Source organism: Accipiter gentilis, chromosome 7, assembly GCF_929443795.1.
Source record: "Accipiter gentilis chromosome 7, bAccGen1.1, whole genome shotgun sequence".
Lineage (NCBI taxonomy): Eukaryota > Metazoa > Chordata > Aves > Accipitriformes > Accipitridae > Astur > Astur gentilis.
This window is the reverse complement of record NC_064886.1, coordinates 14,071,574-14,091,904: the sequence shown is the minus strand read 5'-3', so window position 1 is coordinate 14,091,904 and position 20,331 is coordinate 14,071,574. Positions and strand designations below refer to the sequence as shown.

General features: G+C 39.2%; 2 protein-coding genes across 6 annotated transcripts; one reads left to right on the top strand and one right to left on the bottom strand.

Annotated features, from left to right (window-relative positions):
- The first annotated feature begins 46 nt into the window (after positions 1 to 46).
- On the top strand, positions 47 to 4,121 carry HSCB (HscB mitochondrial iron-sulfur cluster cochaperone). 2 transcript variants are annotated; one of them, XM_049805478.1, is made up of 6 exons: positions 47 to 286; positions 358 to 454; positions 983 to 1,072; positions 1,628 to 1,772; positions 2,657 to 2,704; positions 3,955 to 4,121. In XM_049805478.1, the coding sequence occupies exons 1-6, from the start codon at positions 60 to 62 to the stop codon at positions 4,044 to 4,046; spliced, it is 699 nt and encodes a 232-aa protein (XP_049661435.1). In that variant the 5' UTR covers positions 47 to 59; the 3' UTR covers positions 4,047 to 4,121. The 2 variants fall into 2 exon arrangements, with proteins under 2 accessions (XP_049661435.1, XP_049661437.1); XM_049805480.1 differs by lacking the exon at positions 983 to 1,072.
- A 559-nt stretch (positions 4,122 to 4,680) lies between these two features.
- Positions 4,681 to 20,225, bottom strand: LOC126040678 (solute carrier family 2, facilitated glucose transporter member 11-like). Of its 4 annotated transcripts, none has more exons than XM_049805466.1 (13): positions 19,852 to 20,225; positions 19,476 to 19,570; positions 16,813 to 16,911; positions 14,998 to 15,158; positions 14,258 to 14,382; positions 13,858 to 13,987; positions 12,465 to 12,613; positions 9,607 to 9,794; positions 9,008 to 9,118; positions 8,793 to 8,894; positions 7,134 to 7,209; positions 6,494 to 6,621; positions 4,681 to 5,549 (listed from the first exon to the last, which is right to left on the bottom strand). In XM_049805466.1, the coding sequence occupies exons 2-13, from the start codon at positions 19,527 to 19,529 to the stop codon at positions 5,346 to 5,348; spliced, it is 1,527 nt and encodes a 508-aa protein (XP_049661423.1). In that variant the 5' UTR covers positions 19,530 to 19,570; positions 19,852 to 20,225; the 3' UTR covers positions 4,681 to 5,345. The 4 variants fall into 4 exon arrangements, with proteins under 4 accessions (XP_049661423.1, XP_049661424.1, XP_049661422.1 ...); XM_049805467.1 differs by having other exon boundaries at positions 19,965 to 20,225; XM_049805465.1 differs by having other exon boundaries at positions 19,476 to 20,225.
- Positions 20,226 to 20,331: the final 106 nt, after the last annotated feature.

The following is a 20,331-nucleotide window of genomic DNA, read 5'->3' as shown; positions in this document are numbered from 1 at the left end:
GAGCCAATCGGCGCCCGGCCTGCCGCGCGGGGGGCTGCTGGGAGCTGTAGTCCGGCAGGATGCAGGCGGCGCTGCGGCGGCGTTTCGGCGGCGCGCGATGGGCGCTCCGCGTTCCCGAGGGGGCCCCGCGGCCTCGCTGCCTCGGGCCGGGCTCCGCCCCGGCCCCGCGGTGCTGGAGCTGCGGCAGCCGCCTCCCCGGCGCCGAGGGGCTGCCTCACTTCTGCCCCGGCTGCCGGGCGCTGCAGCCGCCGGGGCTTCGGCCTGACCTCTTCCGCCTGATGGACTGGTGAGTACCGGCGGGGCGGCCCGCGGGCTCGGCCGGCCGCGGGCCTTACGCCGCCCTTCTGTCGCCCGCAGTGAGCGCTCCTTCCGCGTCGACGCGCAGCAGCTGCAGCGGCGGTTCCGGAGCCTGCAGCGCGCTCTTCACCCCGATCGCTTCGGCCGGAGGCCGCCGGTGAGCGCCGGGGCGGGGGCCCCAGCTCTGCCCCCGGCGCGGCTTGCGCGGTTTCCCGGGCGGGGTGGACGGGCCTCGCCGCCTCCCCCGCCGCAGCCGGCGGGGCGGCAGGGCTCCGGGCGGGCGGAAGCCGCCGTTCGCGTCAGGGCCGTGCCGCCCTTGGCAGCGGCGGCGGCCCTGCGAAGCGGCGCGCCGGGTCCCCCCCCTCGCCCTCCTCTCTTGGGATTATAGGGACTCGCCGGTGTTTGCGGCCTGGTGCTCGGAAGAGCCCGCTGCGCCCGGACCTGCGGCAGAGGGTGACAGTACGGGGCTGCTGCGGTGGGTCTCGAGAACCTGGCTGCGTGAGACGGCGGAGTTCGGCAGTGCCGAGGGCCCCTCTCCCTGCTCTTCCCATCTCTGCTGAAAATCAGCTTTCCGTTTTACACGCCTGTATCGTTGTGGGAACGCTATTTCTCTGCAGGTAACAAAGCGTAATGTATTTTGCTACCTGTCGTTAACTTGTTGCTGTTATTTGTGGTCCCTTCGCAGAAAGAACAGCACTACTCTCAGCAACACTCCTCCTTGATTAATAAGGCCTACCAAACCCTCCTGAACCCTTTGAGCCGTGGCCTCTATCTGGTAAGGTGTCCGCTACGTATTTCATCAATACTGCTGTCGCTCACCATAGGTGGCTGGGGCTGCTGGTGGTAACGTAATCAGTCAGACCTTTGACTTCATCGTTAACGTGCTAATTTGTGTTCCTCTGAAGAAGAGGATTGCCAGGGACTGAAGGGAGACCAAGACCAAGCTTGTCTGAAAACGAATCAGCTTTTCCACTATTTTCTTTAACGTTTTACTGATTATTATTACCATCTTATTTGATGCTCATGTTACACTAATTTGTTTCCTGCATCACACACGGTGTTTGGCCATGGCTGTTCTTTCACATTTCAGTCTGGCCCTTGGCAGCCTTTGTTACATTTTTTTGCTTTGGTTAACTGCTGATTTTTATGGTCTACCTATGGAGTTAGTTTTAAAACTGACTCTGTTTATGCACATTTCATGGAATAAACCAGAACTTTACCAGATACGAATCTGAGTGAGCCCTACTAAAAGACTTAATATTCAAGAAAATAATTCACATTGAAATAGATGCAAGAACGTGCATTTCCAAATTCCTGTTTTCTTCACCAGCTGGAGCTGAATGGAGTAGAGCCGGCACAAGAGACAGACTGTGATGCAGACTCAGCATTTCTCACGGAAATCATGGAAATTAATGAGAAATTAGCAGAACCTAAAAATGAGGATATCCTTGAAGAAATTGAAACTTTAATTAAAGGTAGGTTATGATTTGGGGGTTTTGTACAGAACTAATTTACTGTACCTTGTGTAATGTGAGAGCCTTTCTGAAGAGTTAACTTTTTCAATGTATTTCTCTTAGTATCTCTAACCTGAATTAGTCTTGAGTTGACTCACTGCAAGAGCTATCCCCCCCCCCAAAAAAAATGTTGTCCTCACCAATTCATGCCACCTAAACTTCAAATCTGGCTTGAGAATGTCTTATAACAGTACCTGTTCTGATGGCAAAATAGGTGTATATATATTGACTATAAAAAGCCACTTATTCAACCTTCAGCAGATCAGGGCAAGCGGACTGTCCTAAAAGAAAGAACCACTCAAAATGAAGTTTAATAAAATGCTTGACTGACCACGTTAAGTAATTTCATTTATATGGACATTGTATTTCTTTCACCTTCTTCAACTTAGCAACCATTATATTAAGTGATTATTATCCTTTTACAAGCAACTTTCTTGTTTATATTGTTGGTGATACCCAAAACATTGAGTTCATTGGTATATTTAATTCTTGGCAGTAACAGTAGTGTGTCAAAAGCAATTAGAGTAACTAGAATAAAAACTAAGAATAAGAAAATTAACTGTAGCAGGGTAAACTGATACACCAAAAGTAAGGTAGATTTCTGGGAAGTTAGTGACCATTGAATTGCATTGGAATTGCTGTCTGTCAACCTGTTTAAACAAAGAAATATATCAGTTTGAAATTACAGTTAAAAAAAAAAAATTGACAGCAATATGACAAACAGCTCTCTTAGCTCCCAAAAGACTGTGAGACTAGTAATTAAGTTTCCCACCACAATCAGAATGCAGTGGTATTAAATATACCGAGTATGTAACAAAAAGTGAATTAAATAATTTGTTTTGCAGTTAAACAAGAAGAACTGACCAAAGAGGTGACTGCAGCTTTTGAAAGAGGTAGCTATTTCTATTAAGTATTTAGCTGCCATACATACCAGTTATAAATGCTTAAAAAACCCACGTTCTCTTACTGGCAAGTATTTCCTGAAGTACAGAACAGAAATACTGCATCAAGTAGTTTTCTTTGTTTGGTATTTAGAATAAATACTTCTGAGCTGAACTTTCTGCTGATTCAGGGCCTTACATTAATTAAAAAAAAAAATCCATAAAGAAGTTCCAGTTAATTCAATTTGCATCAAAATGATCACTTCAAGTGGGAATGCAGATGCTAAGAAATTTTTAATTTGTTTGTTTCCCAGAATACTGGGAAGAACAGACTCTTTTCTTTATCAAACTTACTACCTATTCTGACACTTCAAATTTGAATTTGGGAGATCTTTCTCTGCAGTCTTGAAGCTGCCAACAGAGTGATGGGTGCTGTTCTTTGCAGTGCAAGTCAAGACAGGGATGATTCTGCTGCTTACCACTGAAGCTGTATGGCAAGAAAAGACCTGATGCCCCATTTAGCCTAAGGTTTTAGGGACTTCCTGTGCAATAATTAACATAACTTTATTCCACAACCAGTTGATAGGTAGGAGCTTGAACCATTCCAGACTAGCTTCCTTCCTCTGGGGAGAAACCTTTACATTTCTCTCCTGGGTCTTGCAATGCTTTTGTTGTTAGATTTCTGCAGTAGTGCATTGTAATTGTAAAACATCAAACGCAAAGTAGTGCTGGCTAGGCCTGAATATGAAAAATTATAACCTTATAATCTGTCACTCTTTGTACTACGAGAGTTAAGGATTGTGTTGCATCTATCCTTGTCAGTAGGTGATAAACCACCTTTCCTGTCCAGTTGTTTCAGTTTTGGAATTGACACTATCCATACTGGTGTCCTACAAATCTTCTGCATTTTTCAGTGATGGCAGCTGGCCTAATTACATACATTTAAAAAAAAAAAGTTTGTCTTGTCTATATGCTTAAAATTCCCCAGTGGCTACATCAATACTATAGCCACTTTACAGAAAAGTCAATAAAGGATATTCATGTCACGTTTATTTTCTAAATTGTACATTTTTACAGTTGAGGTGTTCCAAAACCATGTGAGTTTAAAATAATAGGCAACCGGGTTTTATTTGTGTATGGGTCCTTACAACTTGCAGCTCTCAGTACTGGAATGTGTGCTGTAATTGAAATTTTAAGATTCATTTTGACAATGAAAATTCAGCCAGCCCTCTATAAACTAATAATGTTTTATTTCATTTCAGATGATCTTCAAGAAGCTAAGAAGCTTCTAGCCAAAATGAAATATTTTTCAAACTTAGAGGATAAACTAAAGAACAAGAAGATCCCTCCCTGATACTGCCTCCTTTACTGTTAAGAGTTAATGTTATTTTCAATTAAACAGCTGATTTAGTTACCAAAATCAGAAAAATGGTGTTTGCTTCTGTTTTTAGTGAAAGCTTTAATTCTGAGGGAAGGAACATAAAGGTAAAAGAAATCCAGTGCTTACTGTGGCACTTACTAAGTTAACAGATAGAATCAAGAAATGCTTACAGCCAGGAAAAGATGTAATAACGTAAGGTAGGACTACGGTCCTAGCAGTTACAGGCATGGAAATGAGTATCAGAGAGGCACACGAACACCGTATGTAATTAAGATTTCTTGCTTTTTGACTACTAAGTATAGAGAATTTATTTTAAATTGAGAAAGAGTCCTGGATGAAATGTTGGAGATTAAGCAGAAAGCTCATTCAATAGGTCCTTCAAGCCCTCTCTAGTCTCCTTATATGTGTTCTATCAGACCATCTTGAAAAGTCTTTACAGGTGAAAAGTATTTAATTCCTGTCATCTGTCCTTTCTGCTATTTAGTACTTTTTGTGATGTTGATCTCAATCTGCCAAGAACTGACCTTCAAAACTAGAAGAGGTTTTACCCTGTTGCACAGTTTAAAATGTTAAGATGCTAGGTTAGGGCAAAAAAATAAACTCAGACTCCAGAAATTCTTTTATTAGTGCTGGAAACAAGTCTTTCTAATACACTTTATTACAAGTAACAGTAATTCAGATAGGTATAACAGTAATTCAGATATGTGCTCTCCTGTCTTTGTACAGTTACAGTAGTAGGACTAGATGAATAATGTCCTTAAATCTTTCAAAGAAGTTACTTAAGTGAAAAACAGCAACTAAATATCCCAATTTATATATGAACTAGAATATTTCAATTATCATTTTCTCAGCAGGTCAGTTCTTGTTTGGATTTTAATGCCTCAAATATTTTATTCCGTAAAGTATTAACATATGCTTGATTACCTGAATTTGAAGAAGGGGCTTAGAAATATAAGAAAAGCTACTGAATTATCTGAAGAAATCTGCTGGGGGGGAAGAATTCACTGAACACCCTCTCCTGGCATTTCTGTGTCCCTACAACATCAAGCTGTAGTTAAACATCATCTCCTATGTATAATATAATATGTTGTTAATAGCATTTCAGCAATATATGTTTTAACAGCATTTTAGCAAGATTAACCTGCCTTTAAACTTCCTCCAAATATACAGGAGGATTTAATAAGCTACTTGCTCATGGGATTACACTGCTAATTTAGAAGATGCTGTTTGTAATTCTTAAAGTTCTGTAACAGCTGTGAAATTATGCAAATTTTAAAATTCATCATGGAGTTGTCTTCTTTCATAAAGCTCTGTTTCCTTTTTTTTGGTATTTCTTCCAAAATTAAGCTTGTGAAATTCCTTTTTGATTTCCAGAAAAGATTTGTTTTTTGTCTCGGGAATTACGAGGAAGATGAAAGCAGCAACTAAGGAGCACTCCAATAAGAACACCAGAAAACAATACTGCTTCAGTCCATTCTGAAAATAAAATTTATTTCCTTGCAACATATTTCAAGTATAACAGCGGGTTTTGGAAAATAAAAAGCTTCCTGGTTCCATTCATACCTAACATTGCTGCTCAGATATTTTTAATAAAAAAACGTTTAACCTAACCTTACTTTACATGGAACTTTTTAAATTTTTTTTTTTTTCTAGATAAAAGACTACCCAATGCTGTGCAATACACTCGGTAGTCTTTTTATAAAAAAAAAAAAAAAAAAGAAAAAAAAAGATAAACCTTTTAAACACACACTGAACAAGTCACAATGTAATGAAAAGTCAGCATTTGCTACTTAGCTGCCTCATACTTCAAGATGACGTGGTTTATCTTTCTCTGGATGTTTGTTAATACTTTTCAATGCTATAGATTAAAAAAAATACATTTTTTTTAAGAGAAGCAGAGGACTGTCAAAGCAAGATAGCCTGCTGCATGCTGTTCCTGCATGTTTTGCTCTCAAAAGTGCTAAAACTGAAAATACAAAGCCAGAAATTAAAGCCTGTATTGTTTTTCCTAATAATCTTCCTGATCACAGAACCCTCTGTATGTAAATTTAGTGAGCTCTTGGAGAAGGTGTGAACCACTAGCGCCAGGTACTACTTCTACTTTACTTTGATATAAAAGTGCAAGCCGCTATTAAGAAATGTGTTATTTGAATCTCAGTATCTGCTTAAGTTTTTCTAGTTTTGATACCTTCTTCATTTTTTTAATCTGAACATGAAAATTAACCCCATGCATTCCTTTCAATTTGCATTTATCATGTTTTATTATTTTTTGTTGTTATCTAAAAAAACATTTTAAGAGGGACTGAATCTAGTTATACTTGGTTGTGTTTAAGTGTTACTGTATAAGAAAAAGCAAGTTGATGGACCCTAAGATTAAATGGGACGTGATGCAATTATGAAAATGTGTTATGCATACTTACCACTATAAAAGGAAAGAGCATTCCAATTGTGAAGAAACTAATCCAACTAATAGTCCCTCCTATCATGTAGGCAGCAGGACGTGAAGACTGTATAAATAATTCAGCTGTCAGGGTATTTGTTATGCCACCTGGGGGAATGAGTTTCAGAAACAGAATAGGTTATTATGCTAACTGTCCATTTGCAGTATTTCCAATGCCAGAAAAACCGTGTTGCTTTTGAATATGCCACTAGCTGATCTGATTCTATTTTAAAAAAAAATTAACAGCACATTTTTTAATCTACTGCCCATGTAGTAAAGTGGCCTTATTTCAGCAGCACTGCTCAGGGAGCAAGGGCCCCTTTAAAAGCGTAACAGGCTTTTTCTTGCTTCTTGTATGACTCAACTGACCTGAAGGCCAGAACTAAGACCCCTGCCGCATGTAGCTGGCCCAAAGAAACATGCATGGTAAGCCTCAGTTTCTGGCTATGGGAGACTAAACTGTTCTGATGAGACGGGCTCACTTGTGTTCCTTAGCCAGAGCCTCAGCAGCTTTAGAGTAAATACTTAACCGCCTGGCTTACACAGCAGAGCTGCTGACGTCCCCCCCCAGCCCCAGACACACATTTCACCATTTTAAAACATTCATCACTCTCTAATACCTGGTCCCAACCCAAAACTTAAGATGAAGGCAAATATAGATGTCATGCTCACATAAGGCACCCATGAGTACAGTTCCTGGAACAGAAGAGAATGAGAAGGTTTAGTTCAGATTTTTCACAATCCAGTTTTAAAGTTTGGCTTAACAGTTATATTTCCTTTTGCTATTTTATTGCAACTACAATGAACAGTCATTCATGGCTCTTTACAGCTAATTCATTTAACTACTGCCTCAGAGAAATTAAATATTGTTCATTTAATAATTTTTACTAAATGGAGTCTAGTGCTTCTGTCAAGATTTATCATTAGTCCTCAGAGGCTAAAAATTTACACCAATATTGAACATGACAATTATATGTTGTTACTAGTTTAACATTTTGTCAGTGTTTATTTTGGTATTTTACGCTGAGCCCATGAGTTATCTGTCATCAAGCACCTCCATAGCATGAACAGACTTCTCATCACATTATTACCTATACATAAATTTCAGTAGTGCAGTAAAGAAACATGAGGATTACTATATACCTATGAAACCAGGTACATTAGAAAGACCAAACCTAAGCTTGAAATCCCATTATTCAAAAGCAAACTAAGAAATTTAAAGAAGTTACAATAAAATAATTAATCCTAGGTCTCTGCCTAATGGCTGGCTCATTCAACTTTTTGCCTGGCCTAGCAGCTTACTTTACTCCAACCACACAGAAATTACTGTAGAAGAAATTCAGAAATTACAGAAGAGGCACTCTTCTGTGGTCTGCTTGCCAATCTGTGCAGCCTCTAACCCTACTGTCCCTCCAAACATCAGACCTGCAGCATGACTGCATGTGATCCACCCATTTAAAGCCAGCTCCAAACACTGACGGTGTGGATGAGGAAAGAATTGCAGCTCTTTAATCCTACCTTTGTCAAATAAGGATTTATCAGGCAACCAAATACTGACTAAATTAAGTTGCTCACTGTTGGAGCTACACCTGCATCACCTTGCTTGGATTACCCGAAGGTAATGGTAAATATTTAGTATAGTACGGTCTGCAAATGTAGAGATACATTTCCTCTAAACATTCATTTCAGGAGGTTTGTGGGGTTGCCTTATTTGAGCTGATACGGTATACAGAACAGCTTATGATGCATCTCTTCATACCACATCAAAAAGCAAGGCAGGATGTTGTCTTCGCATGATAAACTTAAGGCACTGTGAATATATCTAGTGACTTCCCAACAGTTTTTGTGAATTTACAGTTAATGGATTTAAGCGTCTTTTGAATTTCAGCTTCTTTACAATATTTGTTGTTTGATCATTTGCTTACAATTAAGTGACTGAAGTGGACTCTGATGCTTAATATCATCACTATATGATATATAGTATTTTATCCTAAGATTACTTTAAAAACTACAATAAACGCAGTTTTGTCATTGCTTAGTTTTGTCAGCATTAAATGCAGCTACAGCTTTAAGACAAATACATGATCAAAGCCTAGCTTAGAGCATTCTCTTATTTTAGGGAAAGATGGCTCCAGAATTGATCTAATCTTTCAACTGCTGTCATTTTTTATGCTGCTGTTTAAACCTATGTAGCTCTTATCTTCCAGCTATGTTTGAGTGTCACAGATTTTCAATCACTATAGTCATATCATGCAATATAAATGAGTTTTTCTTTACACCTGGTAAGTCAGAGAGAATGTTAAAACAATGCTCCAAAGGGTCATAAGGAGATAACCCCCAATGATGAGATATCTTCTTCCCACGTGGTCTATCAGTAAACCCTGTGGACAAGACATAATTTTCTGTTACTATATTAATCTCCTATTTACCAATGTTCTTCAAGAAGAAGAATCGTTACTCTTTATGCTAGGAGATAGAATAAATTGTTACTTACACAGGTGAGAGCTGTGAGGCATTCACAAGCTCCAGTGCCAAGTGTCACATATGGGATTTTTTCTGCTGAGATCCCAGCTTGTTCAAAAATGTAAGTTGCATAGAAATATATCTACAACAGAAAAAAAAAATAATAATGGGGTGTTAGTAGTTAAATCATTGGCTGGAAACAAAGTCAAGTTCATACTAAATATACAGCTCAATTATTTTCTATTGTGAGTTATTAATTTGACATAAACAGCAAGAAGATCTGTTAAAATTCATGTCTAGGTAAACATATTGCTATCATAAAAGCAAATATAATTATTCAACTTACTGAACATACTACTTCACATTCTTAAACCAGACACAATGGGATAAGCTGATCCACTTGTACTTACTTTTTCAGAAGAATTCTTTAAAGAAATTTACATACCAGAAACACACAAATGAAAAAAAATTGAAAAAAAAGAGAAACACAGACATAACACAAAGATACTCTTTGCCACTGATCCCATTTCTCTAAGCTTCTCTATCTGGATCCTTTGTGTTAATAAAAGGTTGAAAAACAGATGGAAATCGAAATAATTATTTAAGCTGTTAGTATGTATGAAAACTTACGGCATTTATCCCACTCAGCTGTTGGCCCATAGTCATCACAATCACAGTAATGAGCTGCCATCTCACACCACGATCAGTGAATAATTGCCAGGGCTTCTTGGGTTTCTCCCCGTCTAAGGCAAAACATTCCTGCTGTATGTCTTCCATCTCCCTTCGATACTCTGAAGAACCATGAAATTGTTTCAAAGCTAAAAAAAAGAAGAAAATAAATTCTCTTATGTTTACCTATTGACCACAACTTCTGGAAAATCATCTCTTTCCATAATTACCTTGCTTTTGCTAGGATATGAAAACTTTGTGCTTTAGAAAGCTGGGAAAAAAATAATTTGCTTTGTGACTTGTTTTTTGCTTGCTGGTTTTCCAGCATCTTTTGCTGTGGTAGATTTGGAGTGTCATTACTTTGCTTTTTTTAGAGGAATATCTGACTCTGAAATATTCACCAAGCAAAATATTTTGAAGTGGTTTATATCTGAACCACAGACCTCCAAATAGTCTTTTCATTAAAGGACACTCTAAGCGCTTTGAAGTCTTTTGCTTAAATTCTAGGCAGATATCAAGTCTTTTCTTAGGTCCCCATCTTTAATTTAGCCAGTGGAATGCATTTAGTGAGCTGGAGTAATGATGGTAAGTAATTCTTCTAAGGCAAGTATTATCAGAAATCATTTGGATGCAAAACTAAAACCTTTACTAATGGTCCTGAAACCTAGAGTACATAACATCAGTTCCTCTAAAATCTTCAAGGTTAAATATATCATGACAAATTCTTCTTAAGGGCAACAGTAGAACTTTTGATGATCCTGAAAGCAAACTTTCCAATGCTATTGTTATCACTAACAGTGTAACCAGCTTGAAGCTCTAGCCACTCTTCAGCATCAGTTCAGGAGCAACCACAATTCTTGGAAAAAAACCACCAATCCATGATTATGTTATTTCAGAAAAAAAAAAAAAAATTGAGAGGGAAGACTTGAATACGGTACAGAGATTGCAAGCTTCATTTATATTTAAAAAATTACATTTAACGAAGCCTAAACTAGATCATAATCTGAAAGGGACATTATAGTCATCTTGTCCATGGCTTCCAAATTAGACAGAATTAACTCTATAAGTCAATTGTCGTTACTGTGCTTTTGCAGTTGTGATGGTCCATGAGCATTTTTGGGCAAGGTAAGCAGAGAGAGGTATTTTTATTAGATCAGCTGAAAAACTTGGCAGGAGGAAAGGAGACAGGTCTGCAGGCACAGATGGCTTTATCTAAAAATGTAACTTTTTTGTCTGTTTTTTAATTACCCAGTATAATACAAGATTTCACCTCTCTCTGTGAACCCTGCCTCTTTTGTAATTCCTAACAAATTTTACCTTGGCCTAAAGGCTTCCCTGAATTAAGCCTCTTTAACTTCTTTTATGAAGATCTTTCTACAAGATATACTGTTCTACCTATGATTACCTTTTCTAGACAGATATAAATTCATATGCTCATCAACAGCACTTCAAAACAAGTAACAGAAGAAAAGAAGAAATGGTTTTCCTTTATTCATGTATACAATGAAAACTGAATTAAATACGCTATCAAATGGTAACAAGGAAAACTTCCTTTGTTCATTCCTCTCATATATTTAGCATTTTAAATGGAAGATCCAGGGATCACAAGTGTCATTTTATGTCACTGTGAACTATATCAGCATCACCATACCTGATAGAAGTAGAAACACTGAACACATTTCTGAAAAATATGTGACCAAGTATTTTATTGTCCAGATTTGTACATTGGGATCTCTGAATTTTTTTTTCTGTCCTCTCAATTTTATTAATTGGTTATTATTTTAGAGAGGGTCTTTTCATATTTATTTAACAGACCTTCAAACTGAATTAATCAGACCTGCTTACTTATAGTGACTAATACTTTACTCTTTGGAGTATTATTCCACCGAGTCTCTCTGGGAAGTAAATACCTCACATCCACAAATGGCTACCTCAGTGTCTTCTTTTGGCACGCTATGGTGAAAAAAATTCTCTTGTGATATTTAGTTTCTTCTTGCAGTATATAAAAGAGAACTGTGTAATTTCAGGATAAAGAAAATCACAACTAATCTGAATTTTTGTCTTTCAAATTCTTGTAGTGTGTGGGCTTCACTTGCTCATTTCTGCAGTACTGCACAGCTATCCATTACAGTTATTTCTTGAGTAGGGCTTGAATAAAAGGAGAACAATCATAGATCTCTGAAAGATAAGGTGAAAAGTTTAAGGTGTCATAGTTCTCCCACATGACATAACAGGGGAAAAAAGGTATTTAAAAGATAACTAAATATTTAGAAAATGGAGGATAAGGAGCTTCCTGGTCAAATAGCCAATTAATCACTTCTTTAATATCACCTCTTTTTCAGTAAAAAGCTCTCTAATTTTTCAGCTACTTATGCTGTCTCCATTTTACTATATTATTTTTTATTATTTCTTACAGGAGAAGTATAACAGTATCACTGAATGGAAGAAAATATCCAATATAACTGATACTTAATCTGTGACATGACCTGAGAAATGAATAATCCAGTGAGAGGTTATGTAGTTCAGGTATGTTAGTTCATCCATGAGAAAAATTATAAAATCTTTAGAGATTTCACTAAAGAGTAACAAAATATGGACATATATTTGAAACAAGATAATAAAGTTTTGTTCACAATCCATTATAGACTCCTGAGTTGCACAATCCCTTTTTCCATATAAGCTTACCCGAGTAAAAACATGGGCCAAAAAGCACTAGGCAATGTAACTATGCCATGTTGATAAAAGGAGAATCTCGAACCCAATATATTCATTGTACCATTCTGAAGACACAGAGGAAGTATGAAAATGCTGTAAATTACCTTTGGCACAGTTCAGCTCATCACCTCTGTCAATAAGAAGATATCTGGGACTTTCAGGAAACCATGGCAGGAATAGAAGTTGGGCAAATGCTGGGAAACAGCTGCTGGATAGCAACAGAGGCCAATATGTTTCTGCACCTAGTAATTCCCTGGGAGAGGTGTGGAAAAAGAAGGAAAAAAACGCTGAGTAATTAGCTACTCATGACTATTCAGAAGACTTTTGGGAGCAAGATGTTTGTCCTTTGAGAAAAGTTCCCTTGTAACCAGTTACCTACATCTTGTGAACCTCAGCAGAAAGAGGTTAGGAAAATATTTTCCGGTCACTCTGAAATCAGGTTTCACTCAGGAAGAGATAAGCAACACTATTTTACTGCTGCTTATTGCTGTGTTGGTCCTAAGCATTATTTTCAGGTTTGCCAAAGCAGTATTTCCTAGCAATGCAGGAAAGTAAAAGCATACATACTTCGCCTTAAGGTCCGCAGCAGTATTTGCTTTTGAGAATCATACAATAATTTACGATAGAAAGGAACTCAAGAAAATCACCTGATCCTACCTCCCATTCAAAGTTATCTAATGAGAAGGTATATTACATAGAAAGGAATCATTAAAATTGGAATAGTTAGAATCAGCAGGATGATGTGTTGTGGGCAACGTAAACTTCTTAAAATACAAAGTGTATCACATTTTAAATACTGACCCTAGATTATACAGTCTGAAGTTTATATTCTACTTACTTTGTAGCACTTCACACCTGAAGTATCTAGCAAAATCAGTTAATTCAGAGGCTAATAATAAGGAAAAAGAGAAGTCTCAGTGCTTTTGGTAGAGGGACAGAGAAAAAACAGGTAATGTGCTGTTACTCAGGGTACTAGCAGTTGCTCTTAGGGCAGTGGAAAGTTTCTAGCAGACTTAATGAAAGCAGCTTTTCATCTTGAGGCTGTGCAGGCTCTGTTCTTGGACCTTTTTAAGCTCCAACTGGATAATGTCCCTAGCAACTTCATCTGATCTCACAAGGTACAAAACCAGCAGTAGCGCTACAATACAGAAGTTATGAGTCCTTTGCTCTCAAGTCCTGTCTTACAAATGACAACTGTCTCCAACAAGAAACTGGCAGAAAATATGAACTTAGCATAAATGTACCTATTTTAGTAATGCTGTTCTGGCTAACCCATCTAAACTGAGAATATTCTCCTGGGGAGATAGCACAGATGGTTTGCATTTGTAGGAATAAGGTGGCAAAAGTGGGGTTTTCTTCTTACAGGTAGACCTTCTATATGAAGTTGATTCACTAATGCTACAATGGCCACAATTAATGTTTTGCAGAGAGCTGCAGGGAATTGGAATTCTGTATGTATGAGTAACACAAGGCAGGAAAAAAAAATGCATTTCTAACCTTAAACCAATTATTTGTCCTGTCAGAATCCCTCCAGTCAGAAAGATGGAACTCCCCATGGCCATGCCACCTCTAAGATGTTTTGGGGCAACCTCTCCAAGATACAGGGGCTGCACACAGATCCCAATACCTGCAAGTAAATGGAATAACATTTTCCTGTTAATAGATCTTGCTTTGAAGAGAGTTACTGAACCAAAACAAGTAGGAAATCGGACCTAGCTACTATCTCCTATTAATTTAGCTGCCTTCAGATTCCAAGTTAGACTACAGAACGTTTTTGTCATCATATCATCACAAAGCAGCCTACAAAAAAAGCCTACATATCAGCTACAGAATCACCAGTAACAATAATTTATCATTCACCGTAGTTTATTGAAAGTAGGAATAGGAAATCATTCACCTGAATTTATGCCAATCAAAAACCTTCCAGCAATCAGTAACTCAAACAATCCTGTAGGAAAACTGATCCCCATTAAAATGGAGGCCAATATTGCTATAATATTATTCATCAAAAGAGCTCCTTTCCTGAAGAGGAGGAAAAAAAAACAAAACAAAACATTAAGGAAATCTGCAATAACATGTTTTTTAAAAATATTTCCTTTCTGGTAATAGGGGAAAAAATGGGCTTTATACTGAAGAAATGTGCTATTCACTGGAAACCCAGATATCTGATATAACTATTTACTCATATTTTTAAAAAGTCTAAACATAAGGATAATGCATAAACATGACAGAAATGCTTGACAAGGTAGGAGAAGGGTTTTGTTCATTTATGCTATTTCCATACAGAATGCGCATGAAATGTTACGAATTACACAGCATGTCGTTACTGGCATGAAGGCTGCAAATGCGTATGGGGGACCTGTGTTTCCTACCATACAGTATGTGCATACTCCCACTTAGATTTCAATAAATGTAATGGGAAGGCTAGACTGGAAGGCTATAATTCAGGGCTCATCTTTTAAAGTCACATTCAAACAAACTGGAAAATTCTACCAGAAACTCTGCTTTGAAGTGAAAAACATTCACAGTCACCCAAGGTACATTTTCTGCCACTCTTTTCCCATTTATTTACTTTATAATCCAGTGAGAAAGTAGGAAAAGAAAACGTGCTGCTATATGCCTGCTGCTGTAACTCACCTGCCTAGCCGAATTGCCATGCTGCCTCCAATAAGGGCTCCACACAGGCCTCCAAGCGAAAATATAGAAGCAATGACAGACCAAAGAAAAGTCAGCAACTCTGGATTTAGTTCCTTGTGATAACGACTAGTCCACGTTTCATTTAAGAACTTGTGTATATGCTGCAGTAGAAAACAGTAATGAACGTGTAGCATTACATGCAGCCCTACAGCATAGCACTATAAGTAACTTGCACCTCAATCCTGAAAACCAATTTTGGGAGCTAACAAAAAAATACAATCTTAGTTGTATTATATTAAAAACAACCATGACTAGCAGAATCTTCCTTGACCATAATACCATTTCCTACTCTCCATACATCTCAAAGACTGCTCATCAGCTTTGATTTTGTAGTCTACCTCAGGAGAGGCTGTATTCCACTAGAGGAGAAACATAACCTTTCCATATACTGCTACAAAAGAGCTCTGAGGTCCTTCTGAATGAAGGAGGAGGACAGGGTGGATAGGTAGGTCCTACTGTTTTTTAGGAACATCTCAGAGCACAGAGGTCTCATATAACCTAAAAAATTTTACTGTCAGGAGACTCATTCTGACACTTGATTTAAATCTTCCTGCCTTAGCGTAATCCAACAATTCATAGTAAAATCCCTTTCTGCAACTCTAATATTCCTCCGCCTTTCTTACAGTATTCATGTGTCAGAACTTTTAAACTCTTATTCTACATGCTTGGTTTCCTAAAATTTGTGTTTAAAAACTCTAGAGCTGACATGTATATGTAATCAGAGGCTTCTGTTCTTGGCCAGCAAACAAAGACTAACAGAAGAACAAACTTCCTGGACTCTCCATTTCTAGCATATTACATGTTCTTTCACAAACAGCTTATTTTAACCTTTGTAAAAAAGCATACCATATGGTAACAAATTCAGTCTTCAAAGTTTCACAAGAAAATAAATCAGCTGACAGCAGAAAATTAAACCCATCACTTTCACAAGACCACTTGCTCAGATGCTCTTGAGTCATCCACAAAATATGCAAAATCCTCAAGGCCATGGCAATGGAAGCAAAAGTAACAAGTAGGTGAAAACACCTACGAGATACTCAGACACTACAGATGCAACTTTCTGACTAAGAAGATCTTTCTCAGTAAGCTGCCTTGTGATGGACAACTATAACTATCCTTTCTCCATATTAGCCAGCAATAGGACACATGGGAATGGTTCAAAGCTGCGTCAGGGGAGGTTTAAACTTGACATTAGGAGAAACAGTGGTGACATTTTACAGTAAGGTTGATCAAGCCCTGGGACAGGCTTCCTAGAGGTGGTTAATGCCCCACGCCTGTCAGTGTTTAAGAGGCATTTGGGCAATGCCCTTAAGAAAGTGCTATAACTTTTGGTCAGCCATGAAGTGGTCAGGCAGTTGGACTAGATGATCCTTGTAGGTCCCTTCCAACTGAAATTGTTATGTTCTATTCTATCCTTTCTATTCTATTCTTAATGTTCTGGGCTATTTTAGTCAAAGGTTTAACTGGAGGATGTTACTTATTCATCCAGTTAATCCTTCTAAAACAGACTTTAACAGAGATATGTATGTGGCATATTTGGCACTTTTATCTGACACAGAATACCTCTGATGGGAGGTACTCACAAACAAATTCACACAAAACCATTCTGAAAGTCAACAAGAATCCTTCATACAAGAGGAAGCCTGCTTTGGTTCCTGCTGCGATCGCAGTAAAAGTGCATTTGGCCCCTCGGCCAGTTAAGACAGGATGCCTCCATCACTGTAAAACAACCCTGTGTACGAGACAGTATTTTACCTGGGTGGGTGCATTGATAATGGAAACATTATACCCATACTGAAAGGTCCCTCCAATTCCAACAGCACAAACAGCCAGAAACAAGGTCCAGCTGGGGAACTAGAAAACAGAAGAGAGTAACGTGCATGAAAAGAGATAGGGCCTTGAACCTACATGCATATAATATCTAGGAGAAAATCATGCTGAAATATATCATGTATTTAGTTTTGAACAGTTAAAGTATTTGTTTAGAAAATAAACTCTCAAACACCTGCAACAGGAGAAACATTTCATGATGACTTTGGCTATGATCACTAACATCTTTTAGAGATGCAACAATTACAAGTACACAGATTAAGTGTAGGCAACACAACCATTGCACTGCGGACAGCATATTTACCGAACAGTGTAAATACATTTTGCACAAACCACGCTGCTCACGGTGTCTATTACTCATGAAAGAATGTTAGGACTGTTTATGTTTGGTGTTAGAGGCACAATGAGTCAGTACAAGAATTAACCACATCCCAATTTCTGTGACTCACATTTCAACTGAGATGTGAGAAATAACAGTATTTTATTTCCCTCAGCAAGTCCCTAAGTTGATTACTGGATGTCTGCAAGTTAGCAGATGCTAAACCTTAGTATCTTAAATCACAACATATTGTTCACCAATAATATTATTCAATCTAAAGTTTATTAGCATGTATTTTTTAATTTTTCAAAATTGATTACCTAGTTACATTCCTAAATCAGTATTTAGGAAATGAAATTAATAGATTCACAGACTCATAGGTTTTAAGGTCAACAGAAACCACTACTGTGTTACATTCTAATCTCAAGAGAGTCTAATTCATCATAAAACATTATACTTTGGATGAGGCCTCTGTGTCAGAGAAGATCTCTAGAGGTTTATACATTGTCTGGCTTTCTGATGTGATGCTTCTTGACTCTACTTTTTATTGCATACGATAGTACTAAAAATAACATCCAGTTCAAATGTTTAGCAACCCTTTCATCAAAAATTAAGTCCTAATTTCATCTCATATTATCTTTTTGTCTAACTTCAGCTAGCCACAACGTCTCCTATATTAAAGGCACTTCTGTGATCAATTTCCTCTTCTTTCATAAAGACTACACATAATATGTTTTTATAAGCTTGTGCTCCCTGAATTTCTCATTGTAAGGTATGTAGACTAGTTCATCATCATCCTCATTCTTGGTCCAGTTCCCAGTAATGTTGAGTTATTCCAGATGCTATACTGTATTCTGAAAGAGTTGTGTCTCCCCTGAAGATAATCCATCAAAACTTCCTTCATTCAGGACTGAAATTCAGAAGAAATTGAAACTGATCTTATTAAAGTAAAATCCAATCGATACCTTGTCCTGGTTTCAGCTGGGATAGAGTTAATTCTCCTCCTAGTAGCTAGTACAGTGCTATGTTTTTGAGTTAGGTATGAAAAGAATGTTGATAACACTGATGTTTTCAGTTGTTGCTAAGTAATATTTAGTCTAAAGTCAAGGATTTTTCAGCTTCTGGTGCCCAGCCAGCGAGAAAGCTGGAGGGGGCACAAGAAGCTGGGAGGGGACACAGCCAAGGCAGCTGACCCAAACTGGCCAACAGGGTATTCCATACCATGTGATGTCACATGTACCATATAAACTGGGGGGAGTGGGGGCAGGGGGATTGCAGCTTACAGACTAACTGGGCATTGATCGGTGGGTGGTGAGCAATTGCATCGTGCATCACTTGTATATTCTAATCCTTTTATTACTACTATTGTAATTTTATTAGTGTTATCATTATAATTATTATTTTCTTCTGTTCTATTAAAACATTCTTATCTCAACCCACGAGTTTTACTTCTTTTCCCAATTTTCTCCCCCATCCCACTGGGTGTGGGGGGGGAAGTGAATGAGCGCCTGCACAGTGCTTAGTTGCTGGCTGGGGTTAAACCGTGACATACCTCCTTACAGTTTCCTGCAAATAAAAAGCATTTCTCTGAATGACAGCCAAAGTAATGAATTAAGAGTAATAAATAAGAGCTGCAGCGACTATAGTAGAAAAAAATAAAACTATAGGTGGTAAATATAGGCACTACACACTCAGACCTTTCTATTAACCAAATACTGTCAACGTATTTTGTGTGTCTCATGGGTACAACCTAGAATCTAGAAGAGACAGAAAACAAACAAACAAACAAACAAACAAACAAAACCCCAGAATCATTAACAGACATGACATAACTTACGTTTTGTTATGTCACCTGTGTACTTCTTCCTGCCCAAATCAGTCCGCTCATTACACTAACATGTTGTGTCACATTTAAGTTTGGGGCCCGATTTCTTAGAGCATGGACAACAGCCTTACCTGTTCTGTAAGCTACTTAACTCCCAACAGTTTATAAGCACTTTCACCTCATTTCAGAAACATGCCCCAAACAAAATTCAATTTACATTCAAGGGGGAAGAGGGGGATCAGAAAACATGCTTTTACAGCTTCCATTTTATAACATGGCTAGGCATCTAAGGAAAACACAAAACTTTACAAGCCTAATCATCTAATGACTTTTTATTTAAAAGTAAACATGAAACAATCAGAGAATTTCACCTTTGTCCATCATTGTTAAGACTACAAACTCTCTGCGGGGTCCATCTTCAGAGGCCAAGACGGTTCTGCTTACCTTGCTGCGTGTGCTAGACCCTCTCAGCAGGGGCTGGTACTCCATTCTTAGCATGGGCTGAATTTGATTTCCTTTGCAAAATTTAGTAAACTACACTACAGGAATAAAAGGTGCCAAAGAAATGAAGTTATTATTGTATTAACACACAGATTTTTGCCTTCCATCTCCAGCCATTGGGATTCTTCTCAATGGTTCACTTCTTTATGACAGAAACATCCAACTTTCATAAAGCCTTACAGCAGCTACAGAGAGCTTCCCCACGCTCAACACCACAGCACATGCACTTTCTTCATTTAAGTCAGAGCAGAAAGCACACCCCGTTAGTCACCCGCTAGCTGCAGCTTTCAGCTACTCAGGAAAACGGCAGGGCGATTACCTTGTGCTTCGGTGTCATACCTCCCGACAGCTCACCGCCGCACCGCTCGCTCGCTGCTTCCCCACAGCTACAGCCCAGACAGCGGGCGAAAAGCTGCCGACTGAGCTCCTCACCTGACTGGGATTTGGCTGCTGCGCCGCCGGCCCGCCCCAGCCCGGCGGTTCTGGCTGACGGCCGCGGAGATTACGCCAGGCCGCGGACAAAAGTGGGTCTGTCTCGACGCTCCCTCGGGAGCCGGGGCTTTGCCGCTGCCGGGGACGGCGCGGGCCTCCTGCCCCGGGGGTCCGTGCTGCCCCATGGCCGCTGCGGCGCCGCCGCCGCCTTCGTCGCCCGGCGGGCCGCCCCCGCCGCCCCCCGGGACTACAGCTCCCGCCGCGCCCCGCGCCCCTCAATCCGGGACTACAGCTCCCGCCGCGCCCCTCGCCGCCCGGGACTACAGCTCCCGTCGCGCCCCGCGCTCCGGCCGGGACTACAGCTCCC